General features: G+C 45.5%; 1 protein-coding gene across 1 annotated transcript in view; it reads left to right on the forward strand.

The window, feature by feature from the left end:
* LOC134323385 (transcription initiation factor TFIID subunit 4-like) overlaps positions 1-18,848 on the forward strand; it is a 108,384-nt gene extending 89,536 nt beyond the window's left edge. The window contains exon 15 of the mRNA XM_063004906.1: positions 18,326-18,848. Coding sequence (XP_062860976.1) covers positions 18,326-18,499 — 174 coding nt within the window. The 3' untranslated portion in view covers positions 18,500-18,848. The remainder of the gene's footprint in view (positions 1-18,325) is intronic.
* Positions 18,849-23,309: the final 4,461 nt, after the last annotated feature.

Genomic DNA, 23,309 nt, shown 5'->3' on the forward strand with positions numbered 1-23,309 from the left:
CTCCTCCACCTTCCGTTTGAGGATGCCCCAAAGATGTTCTATTGGGTTTAGGTCTGGAGACATGCTTGGCCAGTCCATCACCTTTACCCTCAGCCTCTTCAATAAAGCAGTGGTCGTCTTAGAGGTGTGTTTGGGGTCATTATCATGCTGGAACACTGCCCTGCGACCCAGTTTCCGGAGGGAGGGGTCATGCTCTGCTTCAGTATTTCACAGTACATATTGGAGTTCATGTGTCCCTCAATGAAATGTAACTCCCCAACACCTGCTGCACTCATGCAGCCCCAGACCATGGCATTCCCACCACCATGCTTGACTGTAGGCATGACACACTTATCTTTGTACTCCTCACCTGATTGCCGCCACACATGCTTGAGACCATCTGAACCAAACAAATTAATCTTGGTCTCATCAGACCATAGGACATGGTTCCAGTAATCCATGTCCTTTGTTGACATGTCTTCAGCAAACTGTTTGCAGGCTTTCTTATGTAGAGACTTCAGAAGAGGCTTCCTTCTGGGGTGACAGCCATGCAGACCAATTTGATGTAGTGTGCGGCGTATGGTCTGAGCACTGACAGGCTGACCCCCCACCTTTTCAATCTCTGCAGCAATGCTGACAGCACTCCTGCGCCTATCTTTCAAAGACAGCAGTTGGATGTGACGCTGAGCACGTGCACTCAGCTTCTTTGGATGACCAACGCGAGGTCTGTTCTGAGTGGACCCTGCTCTTTTAAAATGCTGGATGATCTTGGCCACTGTGCTGCAGCTCAGTTTCAGGTTGTTGGCAATCTTCTTGTAGCCTTGGCCATCTTCATGTAGCGCAACAATTCGTCTTTTAAGATCCTCAGAGAGTTCTTTGCCATGAGGTGCCATGTTGGAACTTTCAGTGACCGGTATGAGAGAGTGTGAGAGCTGTACTACTAAATTGAACACACCTGCTCCCTATGCACACCTGAGACCTAGTAACACTAACGAGTCACATGACATTTTGGAGGGAAAATGACAAGCAGTGCTCAATTTGGACATTTAGCGGTGTAGTCTCTTAGGGGTGTACTCACTTTTGTTGCCGGTGGTTTAGACATTAATGGCTGTATATTGAGTTATTTTGAGGGAAGAATAAATTTACACTGTTATATAAGCTGCACACAGACTACTTTTCATTGTGTCAAAGTGTCATTTTGTCAGTGTTGTCCCATGAAAAGATATACTTAAATATCTGCAGAAATGTGAGGGGTGTACTCACTTTTGTGATACACTGTATATATATATATACAGTGTATCACAAAAGTGAGTACACCCCTCACATTTCTGCAAATATTTCATTATATCTTTTCATGGGACAACACTATAGACATGAAACTTGGATATAACTTAGAGTAGTCAGTGTACAACTTGTATAGCAGTGTAGATTTACTGTCTTCTGAAAATAACTCAACACACAGCCATTAATGTCTAAATGGCTGGCAACATAAGTGAGTACACCCCACAGTGAACATGTCCAAATTGTGCCCAAAGTGTCAATATTTTGTGTGACCACCATTATTATCCAGCACTGCCTTAACCCTCCTGGGCATGGAATTCACCAGAGCTGCACAGGTTGCTACTGGAATCATCTTCCACTCCTCCATGATGACATCACGGAGCTGGTGGATGTTAGACACCTTGAACTCCTCCACCTTCCACTTGAGGATGCGCCACAGGTGCTCAATTGGGTTTAGTCCATCACCTTTACCTTCAGCTTCCTCAGCAATGCAGTTGTCATCTTGGAGGTTGTGTTTGGGGTCGTTATCCTGTTGGAAAACTGCCATGAGGCCCAGTTTTCGAAGGGAGGGGATCATGCTCTGTTTCAGAATGTCACAGTACATGTTGGAATTCATGTTTCCCTCAATGAACTGCAGCTCCCCAGTGCCAGCAACACTCATGCAGCCCAAGACCATGATGCTACCACCACCATGCTTGACTGTAGGCAAGATACAGTTGTCTTGGTACTTCTCACCAGGGCACCGCCACACATGCTGGACACCATCTGAGCCAAACAAGTTTATCTTGGTCTCGTCAGACCACAGGGCATTCCAGTAATCCATGTTCTTGGACTGCTTGTCTTCAGCAAACTGTTTGTGGGTTTTCTTGTGCGTCAGCTTCCTTCTGGGATGACGACCATGCAGACCGAGTTGATGCAGTGTGCGGCGTATGGTCTGAGCACTGACAGGCTGACCTCCCACGTCTTCAACCTCTGCAGCAATGCTGGCAGCACTCATGTGTCTATTTTTTAAAGCCAACCTCTGGATATGACGCCGAACACGTGGACTCAACTTCTTTGGTCGACCCTGGCGAAGCCTGTTCCGAGTGGAACCTGTCCTGGAAAACCGCTGTATGACCTTGGCCACCATGCTGTAGCTCAGTTTCAGGGTGTTAGCAATCTTCTTATAGCCCAGGCCATCTTTGTGGAGAGCAACAATTCTATTTCTCACATCCTCAGAGAGTTCTTTGCCATGAGGTGCCATGTTGAATATCCAGTGGCCAGTATGAGAGAATTGTACCCAAAACACCAAATTTAACAGCCCTGCTCCCCATTTACACCTGGGACCTTGACACATGACACCAGGGAGGGACAACGACACATTTGGGCACAATTTGGACATGTTCACTGTGGGGTGTACTCACTTATGTTGCCAGCTATTTAGACATTAATGGCTGTGTGTTGAGTTATTTTCAGAAGACAGTAAATCTACACTGCTATACAAGCTGTACACTGACTACTCTAAGTTATATCCAAGTTTCATGTCTATAGTGTTGTCCCATGAAAAGATATAATGAAATATTTGCAGAAATGTGAGGGGTGTACTCACTTTTGTGATACACTGTATATATATATATGTATATATACAGTGTATCACAAAAGTGAGTACACCCCTCACATTTCTGCAGATATTTAAGTATATCTTTTCATGGGACAACACTGACAAAATGACACTTTGACACAATGAAAAGTAGTCTGTGTGCAGCTTATATAACAGTGTAAATTTATTCTTCCCTCAAAATAACTCAATATACAGCCATTAATGTCTAAACCACCAGCAACAAAAGTGAGTACACCCCTAAGAGACTACACCCCTAAATGTCCAAATTGAGCACTGCTTGTCATTTTCCCTCCAAAATGTCATGTGACTCGTTAGTGTTACTAGGTCTCAGGTGTGCATAGGGAGCAGGTGTGTTCAATTTAGTAGTACAGCTCTCACACTCTCTCATACTGGTCACTGAAAGTTCCAACATGGCACCTCATGGCAAAGAACTCTCTGAGGATCTTAAAAGACGAATTGTTGCGCTACATGAAGATGGCCAAGGCTACAAGAAGATTGCCAACACCCTGAAACTGAGCTGCAGCACAGTGGCCAAGATCATCCAGCGTTTTAAAGAGCAGGGTCCACTCAGAACAGACCTCGCGTTGGTCGTCCAAAGAAGCTGAGTGCACGTGCTCAGCGTCACATCCAACTGCTGTCTTTGAAAGATAGGCGCAGGAGTGCTGTCAGCATTGCTGCAGAGATTAAAAAGGTGGGGGGTCAGCCTGTCAGTGCTCAGACCATACGCCGCACACTACATCAAATTGGTCTGCATGGCTGTCACCGCAGAAGGAAGCCTCTTCTGAAGTCTCTACACAAGAAAGCCCGCAAACAGTTTGCTGAAGACATGTCAACAAAGGACATGGATTACTGGAACCATGTCCTATGGTCTGATGAGACCAAGATTAATTTGTTTGGTTCAGATGGTCTCAAGCATGTGTGGCGGCAATCAGGGGAGGAGTACAAAGATAAGTGTGTCATGCCTACAGTCAAGCATGGTGGTGGGAATGCCATGGTCTGGGGCTGCATGAGTGCAGCAGGTGTTGGGGAGTTACATTTCATTGAGGGACACATGAACTCCAATATGTACTGTGAAATACTGAAGCAGAGCATGATCCCCTTCCTCCGGAAACTGGGTCGCAGGGCAGTGTTCCAGCATGATAATGACCCCAAACACACCTCTAAGACGACCACTGCTTTATTGAAGAGGCTGAGGGTAAAGGTGATGGACTGGCCAAGCATGTCTCCAGACCTAAATCCAATAGAACATCTTTGGGGCATCCTCAAGCGGAAGGTGGAGGAGCGCAAAGTCTCGAATATCCGCCAGCTCCGTGATGTCGTCATGGAGGAGTGGAAAAGCATTCCAGTGGCAACCTGTGAAGCTCTGGTAAACTCCATGCCCAGGAGAGTTAAGGCAGTTCTGGGAAATAATGGTGGCCACCCAAAATATTGACACTTCAGGAACTTTCACTAAGGGGTGTACTCACTTTTGTTGCCGGTGGTTTAGACATAAATGGCTGTATATTGAGTTATTTTGAGGGAAGAATAAATTTACACTGTTATATAAGCTGCACACAGACTACTTTTCATTGTGTCAAAGTGTCATTTTGTCAGTGTTGTCCCATGAAAAGATATACTTAAATATTTGCAGAAATGTGAGGGGTGTACTCACTTTTGTGATACACTGTATATATATGTATATATATATACGTATATAGCTGGTGTATGATGTGGTGGGACAGTTGTGGCCTAGCGGTTAAGGTACTGGACTAGTAATCCAAAGGTTGCTTGTTCAAGCCCCACCACTGCCAGTTTGTCACTGTTGGGCCCTTGAGCAAGGCCCTTAACCCTCAATTGCTTAGACAGTATACTGTAAAGCTTTTGCTAAATGCTGAAAATGTAAAGTTGTAGCTTAGAAGTTAAGGTTCTGGACTACTAATCAGAAGGTTGAGTCCAGTTCAGTCCCCAGTACCAAGCTGCCCATGTTGGACTGACCCCTGCGGAAGGTCCTTAACCCTCAGTATCTATAAGTTCTAATTGTAAAAGCTTTTGCTAAATACAGCGGTACCTTGAAACTCAACGTCAGTTGGTTCTGCGAGTGGCGTCGAGTTTTAAAGACGTTGCGTTTTAAGGTATTTTTTTCCCATAAGGATGTTTGGGAACCTGTTAATGCGTCCATGGTTCTGTGGAACTGCAGATATTTTAGGCTCATGTAAAATAATGAGGTTTTTAACACTTATACACTGAAAATAACACAAATATAATATAACACCACTGAAATACAATTAAAAACAATATCAATAAAAGCTGCAGTTTATCTTTACTACGTTATTGTTTCCTTATGCTTTTTAATGGTGGAGATGCTTGATCTTGGAGTACCGTATTCCATTCAGTACCGGCGCATTCACATGAGCGCTTTTCCGCTTTTTTGATGAATGTGATTAGTGGATGAACTTATGAGCAGTAATAATGAAGAGGAGTTTAGTGCTCCTGTCTCCTTCTTTTACTACATTAAACCACGTTAAGCTTCATTTTGAACCAGAAGAGTTTTAGACTCTGGGAGAAGCTGATTCTGATTCTCACCATTTCTCAGAAGCTCGAGCTGTAACACAAGTTTAAAAGTGAAACAGGGAGGAAAATCCAGATAAACACAGATACATGTGGAGCTGTAACACTGGATCTGACGCTTATTCCACACTAATGCAGATTCGTCTCATGTTCACACTTTAATGACGTTTTACCACACCGCTCAAGTAGAGCGCCGAACACAGTAGCGGTCACACACACGTCGAGTTTAAGGGGACAAATTTGTCGATGAATGGCGTCGAGTTTCAAAGATTTTGAGTTTGGAGGACGTCGAGTTACAGGGTACCTCTGTACCATAAATGTGAATGGAAATGTAAGCTAGGACAATAGACTGCTGTTCCACCTGAGTGCCCTGGTTTTTGCGTTTTAAATATGTAACATATATAGCTTTGCTATGTTTTTTTTCCTGTTTTAAAAATAAAATAGAGCCAGAAAATAATTGTGTGCTTTATTTCGTACTGCGCTGTCGTGTCTCCACTGCCTCGAGCTCAGCGCCTCGGGTTGAGGAACGTTCTCACTTCTACCTTTCGCTTTCCCAAACTTCTGTTGATCTCCAGCATCGTCTGTTGTGATAATTAAACTGAGTAAATATGTAGATATAAGGATCTCACACACACACACACACACACACACACACACACACACACACACACACACACACACACAGCTGTTCCTAGTTTAGAGGCTTCAGGTATACACTGATCAGCCATAACATTAAAACCACCTCCTCGTTTGATCAGTATTATTTAGGTGGTGGATCATTCTCTGCTCTGCAGTGACAATGACATGGTGGTGGTGTGTTGGTGTGTGTTGTGCTGGTATGAGTGGATCAGACACAGCAACGCTGCTGCAGTATTAATATACCGTGTCCACTCACTGTCCACTCTATTAGACACTCCTACCTAGTTGGTCCACCTTGTAGATGTAAAGTCAGAGACGATCGCTCATCTATTGCTGCTGTTTGAGTCACTCATCTTCTAGACCTTCATCAGTGGTCACAGGACGCTGCCCACGGGGCGCTGTTGGCTGGATATTTTTGGTTGGTGGACTATTCTCAGTCCAGCAGTGACAGTGAGGTGTTTAAAAAGTCCAGCAGCGCTGCTGTGTCTGATCCACTCATACCAGCACAACACACACTAACACACCACCACCATGTCAGTGTCACTGCAGTGCTGAGAATGATCCACCACCTAAATAATACCTGCTCTGTGGTGGTCCTGTGGGGGTCCTGACCATTGAAGAACAGCATGAAAGGGGGCTAACAATGCATGCAGAGATACAGATGGACTACAGTCAGTAATTGTAGAACTACAAAGTGCTTCTATATGGTAAGTGGAGCTGATAAAATGGACAGTGAGTTTGTTCAGGCAACACAAACCCTCAACGATGCTTAGCGTGAGTTTCATCCAGAACACAGTGGATTAGCCGGTTGGTAGGTGACTCACTGGGCGAGCTCGTTTGTGTGTTCTGTCATATTTTAGCATTCGACCGTAAAAGGAAAACTCCCAAACATTTTCGGGAACCACTGGGCACCTCATGCTTGCCAAAACCGTCAGAATTACTTACAAACACATAAAGTTTGTGGTTTTTCGGCTCACGTCCTGAATACGAACGAGTCCGTTCTCAAAACGGAGGAACTGGGGGAGCTGGATCCCTCCAGAACGTGCAAGAAACACGGGCGCATGAACGCGACCTCTCTGCCAGATCTTCAGACGCTTGACAGTTTTGAGGAGCAGAAGTGACAGAATGGGAGATGAAACACATTTTCCGACCCTCCTGCCTCTGAAGGGTGGCACGCGCTCGTGTTTACGTGTGTATATTATTTATTTAAAGCGAGACGTTTTTAGACCCGGGCTTTTTTGGGGCAAATTTGACATCTGTGTTCGAAACGCAGACGACATTTCGCTCTTACGCTTCAAAGTACGCCATTACTTCTTTAAAAGTCTTCAGAGGAGCGAATGAGGTCCCGGTTTCAGACTCACTTTCGGGACTTTTTCTGATTGGCGCTCCTCCTCCTCCTCTTCACCACGACGACGGTGCGAGTGTTTCTGTGTAAACTTTCCTCTCCAGTTGAAACCTTTTTCTTTCCGACTGCGTCTCGAATCCGTCAGGACATCAAACGAACGGTGTTTGAAACTCGCAGTCGGTCAGCGAGCGCCTCCAGGCCGGGCGAACGCTCCCCCCCCGCGGCCGTTAGCGCCGACTCCGCCCTCTCGACCAGAGAGAATTAAAATTTAAAGCAGCTGTAGATGCGACTCGGTTCCGTGCTATTACGAAGCGGACGGGCCAAAATCAACAGGCCCTCATTAGTGTTCAGACTCGAGGTTCAGTCCTCATGTTCCATAAGGAACACACTTAATTTTTTATGATCCACCAGAAAGAAACGCTCCGCCGCTCTCACTCACGCCTGGCCGGTAATATCTGTGTAGTTTGAAGTGAGAGCTTTCATTCTGAATAAGAGATTTATTCCTGGATTGAATTCCATAAGTATTGGGACACCTTTTCTTACTATTGTATGCATTTCAACAACCACAACAATTACAATAACAACAATAACAGGTGTAATAAATCAAAGCTTTGCAGCAACAGTTTAGGGAAAGCTCTTTCCTGTGGCCCTTAAATCTCAGTTGTAATAATTGTAAGTCGATTTGGATAAAAGTGTCCTTTAAATGCTGCAGATGTAAATGTGAATCCAGTAGCTCGTGACTGCTTGGTGAACAGGCCAGGATGCATCAATGCTCAATTTATGAATGAATGAATCAATCAATCAATCAATGAATGATGGAGCAGTTTGCCTACTAGGGCTGGACGAGATGATGATATACTGAATAAAGCATATTATCTAGAACTATACCAGTAATACTATAGTACAAATGAAACATCAAGTCTGTCCTCTAATGTGTCTGATTGATTTTTTTTTTCTATTGAATTGATGCATTTTCTCCAAATTTAGTGTAGTCAATTACTCTTCCGCTGCTGGTGGATCCCTGATTGCAGTCGAAGTGGGTATATTGCTGCTCACGCCTCCTCCGACCTGCGTGCAGCCCTTAGCGGAACCCTTTTTCAACCATGCACTCTGCACAGCACCTCTATCTGCCAATCAGGGTCTTTACACAGCGTTTAAAGACCCCACCCACAGTCCGGTCATCCAGCCCTAGCAGAAACGTGTCTGCTGCAGGCACTGACAATTAGGCCTGCTAGATGGCGCCCAGCCGATCAGTGGCAACGCCGATTTTCAAACAGAGGAGTTCAGGATCTCTGCCCTGGTGTGCTAGCGGAATATCTTGCTGCACCACGTAAGCACCCATGTGTCCGATTATTTAAAAACAAAACACATTTCTCATTTTATTTTAAAGGAGACCAACTGAACTCAACCTTTAATGTTACTGCAATAGATTTTGACTCTGTCGCCTTCGATAGCATAAATTAAGAGTTCTTATCAGCCACTTTGTCCTGGTCAGGGTCTCCACGGGTCCGATTCCGATGGGAAACACTTGGCAAAAGACAGAAGCACCCAGGACCGGGCATCTGTTTAGCGCAGATTTATTGCTGGGATTTGGGCACCGAGCCTCTCCTAGCCAGACGTAGCCAATCATGTCTGTCTGCATAGATTCATGGCCGGCTGATAGCACTGTCAGAATTTGTACGGTAATAGACTGCAGCACCCTAGGAATAATAATAATAATAATAATAATAATGATTGGAACCTAAAATCCAAACAAACTAACTCATAAATAAATTGTTGAATTGCTGCACCTGCTGATGGGAAAAATTAGGAAAAATGTTGGTAAATGTGGGATGTGGTTGTGAACTGACTGATTACTGTAATTATCAGTTGATTTGTTTGATTTTGAGCAAACAAAAATAGTAATTTTTATTGTCTATAATGTTTTGCAGTGCTTTTGTTTGGGAGGAAGGTTCCTGGTGTTGTACGCTGTGTCTTCAGGTGACCCGTCTGTCTGATTTCTGTTATTGTTTTATTGTCTGCGTGCACGTTTAGTTTGTGTGTAGCTTTTCCAGAGCGGCGCTGGAGGCTCAGCTTTCATCTGACTCTAACCCGTGGACCGTGTCTGGAGGCCACACGTTTCCAGCACCGTCAGTGCTCTACTAATTAGAAAATTCCTGCCTGGGAGCCAGATGTTTTAATTATGTGTTGTGTCAACGAGTCTGCCGAATTAATCCAGCCTGGATAGACTGGATCCACACTCCAGCATGAGAACGCTCTGATACCCAACATCAGACTAGCCTCCGATTTCACGCCGCCATGTTTGAGTTTAAAACCGCGACAGTGCTTTAAGGGATCAGCCCTGATGTTTTCATGCAGCTAAAAAACAAACACATTTTGACGCCCCTCATCCACAGTGCACTTAAATAAACTTCAGCCTGATGCTCTTCATTTCAAATAGCAAATAGCCCCCCCCCCCCTACACTTCCTCTGTATTGATGTTCACCTCCACTCTGATTGAGGAGAGCCGAGACTAATACACACCCCCTCCGACACGTGTGCAGTAGCCGACCGCATCTTTTCACCTGCGCGAGGCGGGTTCATATGCGGATCAGCTTTGTGTATGGAGAGCCACACCCTGATCCCATTATCCCATTATCTTTGTCAGGCACCATCACAGGCATTTAGCAGCCGCTTTTATCCAAAGCGACTTACATTACAGTTACAGTATACAATCTGAGCAATTGAGGGTTAAGGGCCTTGCTCAGGGGCCCAACAGCAGCAACCTGGCAGTGGTGGGGCTTGAACCAGCGACCTTCTGATTACCAGTCCAGTACCTTAACCACTAGGCTACAGCTTGCCCTGTATTGTCTAGTGTCGGTTGCCCAGCCTGCCGGTAGCAGAGCTGTGGTGAGAGAGCGCCGTTTTTAACTTCTATTCAGTTCTCGCAGTGCCAAATAGATTCATTTTCGCATTGTGACTGGAAATTTTTTATTTATATTTAAAGTTTCTGCTTTCTTAGTTCAATTAGCAGAGGTAGAAGATACTTTTGGAAGGTTTCTTAGGTCCAGATATATGTTGACCATGGCATGGGCTTCTTGCTTCCGTGGGAATGCATGGGTGTCAGGACTGTGTGTGCGGGGGTGCACGTGCAGTTTTGATACTGGTGCATTCTTGTGGAAGTACACCATGTTTCTAACAAACTGACCATTCTTGTAGGATGATAAACAAGTTTAGTGTGGAAGGTTGACCTTGAGCTGGGTTGCTGAGAAGAGTTAGCCTGAAGGGGCAGTAAAGCGGGGTATAAATACTGTGATAGGGCAGACGGAGTTGCCCTTTCTCTCCTGTAAAGGCATGTGTGCGTTTGCATTGAGATTGGCCCTCAGCTGGGAAAAATTGATTATTTGCTTTTATCATTATCCCGGTTGTCTGTGTCAATCTTTAAGGGTTATTTTGAATTCCCACAACAGCATGTAATGTCCTCCGTAGGAATTTGCATGTTCTCCCTCAAAAAAAAAATTCAGTCAAAAAAAAAATGATATCAAGACGAAGGCTGACCGGCTGATAGCACTTCTCGGCGAGCAATGAAGGGTTAAGGGCCTTGCTCAAGGGCCCAGCAGCAGCAAACTTGCAGTGGTAGGGCTTGAACCAGCGACCTTCTGATTACTAGTCCTGTACCTTAACCGCAAGTCTAGCCTTCACCCTCCTTAATCATAGCCAGTCTTTTCTTTGTGTGTAGATGCCTGACCGGCTGATAGCACTGTGGGGTGAGCAATTAAGAGCTAAGGGCCTTGCTCAAGGGCCCAACAGCAGCAACCTTGCAGTGGTAGTGGTGGGGGCTTGAATTAGCGACCTTCTGATTACTAGTCCAGTACCTTAACCACTTCACCCTCCTCAATCATAGCCAGTCTTTTCTTTGTGTGTAGATGCCTGACTGGCTGATAGCACTGTTGGGGCGAGCCTTGCTCAAGGGCCCAACAGTGGTAGGCTAACACTAATGCCGGGGAAACGTCTGGACGCGAGGCTGAACGACGTGACGAGTGCGGACGAAAGAGAGAGCGACAGAAAGCTCGGAGGCGCTGATTCACAGGCGCGGGAGGCAGGAAAGGGTTAAAGAGAAATTGAGCGGGGCCGCTGTGGGGCAGCGGCGCTGCAGAACATGGCAGCGTTCGTGCGAAGGCAAGTCATTTCCCGAAACACTGCAGACACAGCGCCCCGGGCACTGCGAAACCTTTGGAGACCAAAATGGCTTGCAGGAGTTAGAAGTAATAAGGTGTTTTTTTTTTTCCTCCCCCTTCGCCTCCTTTCTCCTTGACTGAGATCGCACACGGTTGCTATGCATCGCGCCCGCGCCGGTCCGCCCGCTCGCTCGCCTTTTCTCGTTTTATGTGGGGGGTATTAGCGCGGCCGTTTCGGAGATTTGTTGCTCTTTAGTCGGGGAGCGAATTGGACTTGTTTGTTTTGAATGTAATTCCTCGATTTATCACGGCATTCAGAATAAGTTCGGCTCACCGCTGACCTAACGTTCAGATTAATAAACGGTCACCTGGACCAGTCTATCATTAGTGACGTTTTCCTTACGTGAACCGTGGTGTGCCGCGGCTCTGTGAACCGGTGTCACTTATCTACCAGGCTCTACTCCCCGGACAGACTGTAAATAGCGGCATTAACGCACGCAGGTTATTCGGTTAGCCTTTTGTTCCTCGTATTTGTGCGTGTGTGTGTGTGTGTGTGTGCATCTTGGCTTCAAAGAGAACCCAGGCCTGTAATCCTCTCTGTGTACATCTGCAAATTATTATTCAAATTCTTTATACGTTTATTGGAGCCGAATAAACTCCACATCAAATACATCACCCGGGCGATGTCTCGAACCGCCCCCGGGCCCGTCAGCCCACATCTGTTAACTCTTTCCGAAACGTCCTCGTCGGCCTCTTTCTCCAGGCCGGGGGCGCGAGAGGGGGAGGAATAAAGAAAACGAGCAGGCCTCTGGTCTTAATTAATGGCAGGAGTTATTACGGAGCTGGAGGTTGCTGAGAGGGGGTCCGGTCCCATGATGCCGCTGGGGTTCGGAGGAAAGCGAGGGAAGGGAAAACGGCGCAGTGACCGGGGGGGGGGGGGGGCTGGGGGGGGGGGGGGGGGGGGGGGAGATTTACGTCCACACGCCGCCTCGGGGAGAAAGTGCAACCCTATCCGTTCTCTTATTCTTCTCTGAGATGTATTTAAGGTGGCAGCGTCTGCAGTGGAGGAGCGTTTCCTTCTCCAGCAGTTCAGGCAAGATTTCGGCTCTGTAAACCAGCTGGAAACAGAACTACGCTTTGCCACGATGGGTCCGGTTTTACCAAACTCACTGGGCGTAGTGCAGTAAAACACGTCAGCCAGGACGCCAATCCTTCACCGGCATCATTTACATTACATTTATAACATTTACAGACGCCTTTATCCACAGCGACTTACATTACAGGTACAGCATACAGTTTGAGCTATTAAGGGCTGAGGGCCGTGCTCAAGGGCCCAACAGCAGCAACCTTGCAGTGGTGGGGCTTGAATCAGCATCCTTCTGATTGCTAGTCCGGTATCTTAACCACTAGGCTACGGCAGCAGCCTTCACCCTCCTTAATCATAGCCAATCTTTTCTTTGTGTGTAAATGAGCTATTAAGGGCTAAGGGCCTTGCTTAAGGGCCCAACAGCAGCAACCTTGCAGTGGTAGTGGTGGGGCTTGAACCAGCGACCTTCTGATTACTAGTCCAGTACCTTAACCACTAGGTTACAGCATCAGCCTTCACCCTCCTCAAACAGCCAGTCATTTCTTTGTGTGTAGATTCCTGACCGGATGATAGCACTGCTGGGGTGAGCAATTAAGGGCTAAGGGCCTTGCTCAAGGGCCCAACAGCAGCAACCTTGCAGTGGTGGGGCTTGAACCAGCGACCTTCTGATTACTAGTTCAGTAACTTAACCACTAGGCTACAGCATCAGCCTTCACCCTCCTCAATCATAGCCAGTCTTTTCTTTGTGTGTAGATGCCTGACCGGATGATAGCACTGCTGGGGTGAGCAATTAAGGGCTAAGGACCTTGCTTAAGGGCCCAACAGCAGCAACCTTGCAGTGGTAGTGGTGGGGCTTGAACCAGCATCCTTCTGATTGCTAGTCCAGTACCTTAACCACTAGGCTACAGCATCAGCCTTCACCCTCCTCAATCATAGCCATTTTTTTGTGTGTAGATGAGTAATTAAGGGTTAAGGGCCTTGCTCAAGGACCCAACAGCAGCAACCTTGCAGTGGTGGGACTTGAACCAGCGACCTTCTGATTACTAGTCCAGTACTTTAACCACTAGGCTACAGCATCAGCCTTCACCCTTCTCAGTCATTGCCAATCTGCTGGGCAAGCAATTAAGGGCCTTGCTTAAGGGCCCAACAGCAGCAAAGTTGCAGTGATAGTGGTGGGGCTTGAACCAGCATCCTTCTGATTGCTAGTCCAGTTCCTTAACCACTCAAACATAACCAATCTTTTCTTTGTGTGTAGATGCCTGACTGGCTGATAGCACTGCTTGGGCATGTAATTAAGGGCTAAGCAGCAACCTTGCAGTGGTAGTGGTGGGGCTTGAACCAGCATCCTTCTGATTGCTATTCCGGTATCTTAACCACTAGGCTACGGCTACGGTCTTGTGTGTAGATGCCTGACAGGCTGATAGCACTGCTGGTGCTTGAAACCCTGCATTGCTGCCATAGTGGGCTAGCGTAATCTGACTCTTTTGGGCGACACATCCCAACCCTCCACCAACCAAAAAAAAAACGTGTGTTCATTTTAGCCATTATGTACCCATAATGCCCTGGGTGATGCAGTGGCTTTTCCCCCAGTGAGAGCTAAATGCCTAAACCAGTCTGCCAGCCACGGCTAATGTGTTGTTAGCCCGCATGTGTGAACACATTATGACGAGATTAGTCTTCATCTACACTCACACACCCTAAACAGACCCGTGTGTGTGTGTGTGTGTGTGTGTGTGAGGTGAGAACACTAGCGAAAACAACCTTACATCATTCTGCTTCATCCCTTTTCCTCGACTCCTTATGTTCTTTTTTCCGGTCGCCTTTCTTTATGGTTTTTTTTTACTCTTTTTTACACTTTTATTTTCACCCTAATTTTATTTTTTCTAGTTCATAAATGTCACAAATATGTGTTAAACATGGTGTAAAAACTTAAATACATTAAATATTTATATTTTCTTCATACTTTCCCTCTCTCCATTCTGTTTTCTTTCTTTTCTCTTTCCACCACCTTGTATTATTTCTTCCATTCTCTCTGTTTTATTTGCCCATCATTGCCCTGCTTTTATTCCCTGTTATTTCAGATTCCTAAAGAGGTAAGGGTGGCCCTTTCTTTTCTCACACTCAGCTTTATCTTGGTCTGGGTCGTGGTGGGTGCGTTTTCCCTGGGCGCAACACAGTACCACACCTTGTTCAGGGCACCAGTTTATTGTTGGGCTTTGGTCATCCCACCCAGTCATAGCCAATCATGTCTGTATGCAGGGCAGTGGTGGCTCGGTGGCTGCTCACATATGTAGCAGATCTGGTCTACATACCAAACTTGGCACAATTTTTACACTCTATGTCCGTCCTGACACAGACCTCCTGTTTCTAACCGGGCTTGTGACCGGCACTGAGAGCGCACTTCCAATCTATAGTGCACCTCTCGATGGATAGGCTGTGTCATCCATCCATCCCCTTTTGACATTAGCCAATCATGTCCATAAAGGGTTTGCCACAGTGGATCTGGTCCAGATAACAGACTGGGCACAATTTTTACCCTGGATGCTCATCCTGATGCAACCCTCCTATTTCTGTCCAGGCTTGTGACCAGCACTGAGAGCGCACTTCCAATCTATAGTGCACCTCTCGATGGATAGGCTGTGTCATCCATCCATCCCCTTTTGACATTAGCCAATCATGTCCATAAAGGGTTTGCCACAGCGGATCTGGTCCAGATAACAGACTGGGCACAGTTTTTACCCTGGATGGCCATCCTGACGCAACACTCTTATTTCTATCCAGGCTTGTGACCGGCACTGAGAGTGCACTCCCGATGGCTAGGCTGTTTCAGCCATCCATTCCTTTCGGACATTAGCCAATCATGTCCATACAGACACCCCACTGACAGATAGCACAGTTGGGATTCGAACCCTGCATCCCCAGATCTCAGTAGTAGTAGGCTAGCATAATTTACCACTGTGTTACCTGAACACCTCCCTTCCTGTCATTGTTTTTAATCTTTATTTATTTATTTTTATTTTGGCTGCTCTTATATTTGGGTGTCGCCACAGCGGATCTGGTCCACATACCAGACTTGGCACAGCTTTTACACTTAATACCCATCCTGACGCAACTCTCCTACTTCTGTCCGGGTTGATGGCTAGGCTGTTTCGGCCGTTCATCCAGCACCTTTTGACATTACCCAATCACGTCCATAAAGGGCTCCCACAGCTGATCTGGTCTAGTTTTTACCCTGGATGCTCATCCTGATGCAACCCTTCTATTTCTATCCGGGCTTGTGACCGGCACTGAGAGCTTAACTTTTCACATTCAAAAAGATGCTTGACTGGTCGATAGCACAGTTGGGATTCGAACCCTGCATCCCCAGATCTCAATAGTAGTGGTCTAGATTAATTTACCACTGCGTCACCTGAGCGCCTTCCTTCCTTTATTCTTTATTTTCTTTTGGCTGCTCACATATTTGGGTGTCGCCACAGCGGATCTGGTCCACATACCAGACTTGGTACAGTTTTTACCCTGGATGCCCGTCCAGACACAATCCTCCTATTTCTATTCGGCTTGTGACCGGCACTGAGAGTGCACTCCCAATGACAAGTGCACCTCCAGATGAATAGGCTGTTTCGGCAGTTCATCCAGCGCCTTTTGACATTAGCCAATCACGTCCATAAAGGGCTCGCCACAGCGGATCTGGTCCAGATAACCGACTGGGCACAATTTTTACCCTGATGCCCATCCTAATGCAGCTCTCCTATTTCTATCCGGGCTTGTGACCAGCACTGAGAGCGCACTCCCAATAACAATTAGCCAATCACGTCCATAAAGGGCTCGCCACAGCTGATCTGGTCCAGATAACAGACTTGGCACTGTTTTTACCCTGGATGCCCGTCCTGATGCAGCTCTTCTATTTCTATCGGGGCTTGTGACCGGCACTGAGAGTGCACTCCCAATGACAAGTTCTCCTCCTAATGGCTAGGCTGTTTCAGTATTTCCTCTCTGGATATAAGCACAGTTGGGATTCGAACCCTGGCTCCCTAGAGCTTAGCAGTAGTAGGTTAGCATACTTTATCGCTGTGCCGATTTTTACTCATATTGTTTATTTTTCTCTGTATTTTTCTCTCTTTATTTTGAGCCTCGGACGGCTGGTCGGTCGCGTCCGTGTACAGAATGCTGTACGGTGTGTGTGTGTGTACGGTGTACGTGAGTGTGTGAGGACGCCTGTGTCGGAGGATGGATATGTCGTATGACATCATGCCTGCGAGCTGCCAGATAAAATGACAGATGCTGTTTCTTTGCCTCGTGGATTTTTCTTGCCGACATTTTCTATCTTTTCTGTCTCTTTTCCTCCTGTGACCTTGCCCAGATCTTTTGTTTTTGTTTTAGTGTTTTATTTTCCGGGCTCCATTTCCGAGCGTGAACGTAATTAGTGCAAATCTGTGCATAGCATCGTCTAATCAGATGGTTTTACTTCATCACCATCTCAACATGAGCTGGCAAGATGTTCAGCAGCCCATGAATACACGTGTGTGTGTGTGTGTGTGTGTGTGTGTGTGTGTGTCGTGCAGGCAGACTGTCTGACATTTCTGACTATATTTAGATCACTTACCCACATCTGTATCACACACACAAACACACACACACTGTGCAGATGTCAGCGTCCGCTGTGTCACACTGTCCAGGTAGACGGATGCGTTTGATTGGCCCGGCCGATGACTGGCAGTAATTGCCATGGCACCAGGCGGCCCTGTGTTTCACAAAAGCTCATGTCTGATTGGTCTGATGAGGCAGGCAGCAGGCCCTCTGGCTCCAGGGGTCCTTATTTTCCCCCCAAACGCACCCTGTGCCTCTTCCCATCACAAATCCACTCAGCCCAGACACACCACCTGTCTGAGAGCATGGATGTAGTTACCCGTGTGGGCTGGGTCGAGAGCTCATGATGTACAAACCGCATATCTGGAAATGTTGAAACATTTTGTAAAATGCAATAAATTCCATTGTAGTTTATAAATACACTGATCAGCCATAACATTAAAACCACCACCATGTTTCTACACTCACTGTCCATTCTATCAGCTCCACTTACCATATAGAAGCACTTTGTAGGTCTACAATTACTGACTGTAGTCCATCTGTTTCTCTGCATGCTTTGTTAGCCTCCTTTCATGCTGTTCTTCAATGGTCAGGACCCCCACAGGACCACCACAGAGCAGGTATTATTTAGGTGGTGGATCATTCTCAGCACTGCAGTGACACTGACATGGTGGTGGTGTGTTAGTGTGTGTTGTGCTGGTATGAGTGGATCAGACACAGCAGCGCTGCTGGAGTTTTTAAATACCGTGTCCACTCACTGTCCACTCTATTAGACACTCCTACCTAGTTGGTCCACCTTGTAGATGTAAAGTCAGAGACGATCGCTCATCTATTGCTGCTGTTTGAGTCGCTCATCTTCTAGACCTTCATCAGTGGTCACAGGACGCTGCCCACGGGGCGCTGTTGGCTGGATATTTTAGGTTGGTGGACTATTCTCAGTCCAGCAGTGACAGTGAGGTGTTTAAAAACTCCAGCAGCGCTGCTGTGTCTGATCATGTTATTTCCATTGTGTCTTTGTACCTGGCGGTTGGTGCTTTTCGGTTAATGTGAACGAATGCATACAGTACAGTTGTGCTCACCTACGTGTCATTTCCTGTGTGCAGGTATCGGGGAGCTCGGCCGGGTCTCCGGCGTCGTCACTGGCGTCTCCGGCCTCGTCGCGGCACTTCCCTCGACAGCGGATCACGCGCGTGAACCTCAGGGACTTCATATTCTATTTGGAGCAGGAGCGCGAAACCAGTCGGTCACTCCTGCTCTACCGCGCTCTGCTGAAGTAGCGCGCGTCCGCCGCGCCGACACCGACCAAACGTTTCAACCCGACTCAGCTCAGCAAGACGGGATTGGTAGCCAACACGCAGCGACCTCCAGCTTCCTCCTGTAACGTGCCTTCAGCCAGGTTCAGCTCTCCTGCTCTATGTGTGTCTGATGTGATGTCAGTGTGGCTTTTTAATGTAAAGAAAGACTAAATATATATATATATATACAGCACTGTGCAAAAGTCTTGGGCCGCCACTCGCTTTGCTGTTCTGGCAGTTTTAATGACCGTCCATCTCATTTCAGTCTCTGTATTAAGATACAATTGCAGGAAATATGTACGTTTTCATAACATGGGTATTTATTGTGACCTCCTTTGGCACTAAGCACATCTTGAACTCTTTCGAGAAGTCCTGAAGTAATCTGTTGGTATATTATACCAGGCATCTTTAGATTTAGGCTGTATTTTATTTCTTTGTCTTTACAATATTCAGATCTGGATATTAGTGTCTGCATGGGTTTCCTCCGTGAGCTTCGGTTTCCTCCCACAGTCCAAAAACATGCAGTCAGGTTAATTGGAGACACTGAATTGCGTGTGTGTGTGTATATGTGTGTGTGTGTCTGCCCTGCGATGGACTGGCACCCCGTCCAGGGTGTTACTGTGTGCCTCGCGCCCATTGAAAAGCTGGGATAGGCCCCAGCACCCCCCTGCGACCCTGATTGGATAAGCGGATAAAAAAATGAGTGAGTGAGAGAGAACCAGGTCAGTGATATTGTTGAAGTGTGATAGGAGTTCACACTAAATACTTGCTACTTTATAGTTTTTTAGTACTGCTTACAAATGTCCTGGTAGAGCTACAGTACAGAGACTGAGAAATAATTATATATGGTCATTAAACCAATGCTAAACAATAAATCTAAAGGTGGCTTAAGACTTTTGCCCTGTACTGTATATCACTTTTAATTTCTAAATGCTATTATTTTAACCAGTAAGACAGTGGAAGTGGAACTGAAGGCCGTGGGTCAAACATAAGCCTCGTTCACCCTCGACTTTCTTTTATTGTGGATCATGATTAGCTGTGTATTGAACATCACTAATGCATCACTGATAGGGATCAATCTTACAATAATTTGACTTGTTTTAAGTGTTTTTTTCCCGAAAAAGGACCAAAAGAAATACAAAAGATGGTTGATATTGTTTGCACTTCAGTCAGGCCCGTCCGGCAAGTTTCAAAATGATGAAACATCCAGTAAGATTAATTTAAGATTAAATTAAGTAAGATTAAAAAGTAAGATTATTTTATTTCTATGTGTTCTGTCTAAATAGCACAAGTCCTGGATTGTTGTAATTATTGGGGGGTTTTTTTTGTTAGTTTTTTTAAGTATTTATTTTATTTTTAAATATCATGTTGCTGTCATGCTGTGTATTCGTGTACGAAGACGTGTCACCTACTAATCAATCAGCGGATTTTATACAAACCATTGACCCAAAAACAATAATGATCAGTTAATAATCACTTGTAATACAAATACACTGTCGGGTCACATTATGACCACTGCCTACTTTCGACGGCTGCAGCGTGTAGCTTATGAAGGAAGTCACGTTTCTTGCTGGTTTGGTGGGTATATAAGGTATATAAGGTGTGAAAGGCACTCTCAGCTGATTTGGGTATCTTCCCTGGACTGGATGGGATCTGGACAATCCAGCAAGACGATGCGACACGTCACACGGCTAGAACTGCCCCACATTGGTCGGAAGAGCATGACCAAGTACTACCCTGGCCCCTTAATTGAACCCAATTGAGCATCTGTGGAGCACCTTGATGGTGGTGTTGGCTCTATGGATCCTCCCCCACGTCAGCACATCTCCAGATACCTGTGAGAACCTACCAGGACCTTATCGAGTCTCTCCCAGCTTGTCTAGCTGCTGTCCGTGCTGCACACGCCGGTTTCTCTGGATATCAGCTGGTGCTCATAATAATGTGACTCGACTGTGTATATTACTGAAGAAGATATGACAGCTTATGGACGGCACACTGCACGGTTGCCAAGTCTAACTAAATACACAATTTTTTCACTTTATTATTATACAATGTATTTGTATTAGTTCTACACTGTGCGAGTATTTTGTCAAGAAAGTTTAATTGGTCATTATTGGTGCTCGGGTGGCACCGCGGTCTGTTTCGCCAGCCCATCGACGGCAGTGCTATCGGCTGCTCAGATTCACCGCACGTCCTAATTCAGTCTTCAGACGTCTAAAGATGTTAGATTCAAACTGTGTGAAAGCAACTTGAATCGCCTCCAAACCCCATCAAGTTCAGTATTAAGAATGTAATATTGGTGTGCTTATCAGCTTGTTGTTATCATACGACGCGCTATTATCCGTAAAAGGGGACAAAATACACCAATTGGATGAGGAAACGACATCTAATTAGGTGCACATGCAGCTACACAATGCTAATAATGCATTTATGCTCCTATTGTTATTGTTAGTGCATCTACGCCAATGGACCAGATCTGCATTCACGTTATTTTATGCTCTATCAGTTTGTTTCATGTTTTTGTTTACATCAAAAAAACACTTGCTCATGTGATGGACATTAACACGTCCTAAATGGGTTAAAAACTTAAAGTGAGACTTTCATGTAAATATTTTTTATTATCCTTTTTATCAGCAGGTTTACATTCATCATTTGAGCTACAAAATCCTAAAACAAGATTTTTATGTATTCTGTAAAGATGGTGAATCATCACAGTATTATTTTCTTCACGTGTGCAGCGCGTTCATGTGGTTTACACTTCACTCCGTCACTAAACCAGCAACCATCACAACACAGCAATACACCACTACAACACTTACAGCCAGGATTACTTTCCAGCTAGAGCTCTCTCTTTTACATGTGTCTGTAACACTTACAATGTCCGAATGTCACTACTTTATTCATTTGATTAAGCTTAATAACATCTAAGTGGTGTTTTTCCATCAGACATTTGATGATGGAACCTGGATTAAGACCCGTCAAGATCAATTATTTATTAAACACAAACCTGAAACACCCAGCACTGACTACTGGCACTACAGCTGGGATCCAGGGTTAGAATTTCGACAGCGCTATCGGCCGGTCAGTTGTCTACACAGACATGAATGTCCGTGCCAAAATAAAATAAGCAAGGTTGCACCATGACCTGCTGTGGCGACCGCCTAAATATGGGAGTAGCTAAAAGAAAGTAGCCAAACGTTGTGACCATCGTTGGTGTTGGTCTGTATTATTTAGATCCCAAACACTACAATTATGAAACAAGTAGTTTTGACCATGTGATTCGATAATGTTGAAAATTTTAAACTGTTTCTATATCCAAGCACATTTTCACTACACCTGTATCACTACAGTAATGACAACTGGTTTTAGTCATGAATAACTGACTAATCGGACAGTATAACTCAATTAGCATCAGCGTGCAGTTTAATCATACTTTAAAGAACAAGGTGAGGTTAGAAGGTGCATGTCAGACCTCTCACTGCCTTTAATCCAGCGCTCGGACAGCCTGAGACGGTCAATGCACTCCAGCAGCTCCCTTACTGTCCAATACTTACTGACTTTAACTAAAATTAATGAGCACAGACGTAACCTGAACATCTACAATCAATAACACGTCAGTCTAGGATTTTTGTACTTGTGTTTTATCATTTGTAATGTTTTATTTGGTAGATTAAACACTTACAATGATTAAAGCATCATCATCATCATCATCATCATTATTATTTAAAGTGGAGGCACTTGGGTGGCTGGCGGTCTGTTACAATAACCCACCACCGCTGAGATCCGGGTTCAAATCTCACCCAGCCAGGCGTCTACACAGACATGATCGGGTGTGTCTGTAGGTCAAAGCCCTGCGATAGATGGGTGCCCTGTCCAGGGTGTTCCAGGGTGTTCCTGCCTTGCGCCCAGTTTTTCCCAGTGAAACCTGACCAGGATAAAGCGGTTAAAAGATAATAATTATTTAAAGTAAACAGATTATAGGATCAGACTACATTAGTAATGCCAAGTTCACACTACATGACTTTCCAAGTGGTCAGGTTTCTGTACAGTTCACACTACACGACTGGATCTCTTGTAATCGGGAGTCTTTCAAGTCGGTGTGTATTTCACACTACACGACTGATAGGGGGTTTTTACACTACACCATCAATCACCAACTGGAATCGCAGGCGAGCTTCTCTGGTCTCCCAAACTACATTTTGTCACGAAAACAAACGCGAGAAGTGACGAGGGGTTTAATGATACCACGTCCAAAAATGCACGTCAACAAGTAGCGAGCGATCAAAGTTTGTGCGCCGATGTGCAGCGTAAAATCAAAGAGAAAAATAAATGAATCCGAGTGGATTTGGCTACAAGACCAGTTGCTCCTGCCGAGTTGCTCCCGAGCCGGCAAATCTAGTCGCTGAGCGAAAATCAGGGCAAAAATGGTGTAGTGTGAGCTAGGTATAAAGTAATCAGACAAAGAAATGGAACAAATAAAATGAACTCCGCTGCTAACTTGGTTATTTAGTTACACTGATTCACCACCGCATTTGTTTACATGTAGTTTTGTAGCACAGCAACAAGCAAGTTGTGGAAAATTGTTCATACGGAGGCGTTTTTCTGTAAGTTAAGTTTAAGTAACCCTTAAAAATGTTGTACAAAAGAGGAATTAAACAACAGAGCACTTGAGTTTGTGTTATCACAAATAACATGCGACTGAATCACTTCAATCAATTAAGCTATTCAAAATAACACACACACACACACACACATCATTCTCATTCAACCTTCTTAGCTATAAAGGTCAAGA

This window comes from Trichomycterus rosablanca, chromosome 11 (genome assembly GCF_030014385.1).
Source record: "Trichomycterus rosablanca isolate fTriRos1 chromosome 11, fTriRos1.hap1, whole genome shotgun sequence".
NCBI lineage: Eukaryota > Metazoa > Chordata > Actinopteri > Siluriformes > Trichomycteridae > Trichomycterus > Trichomycterus rosablanca.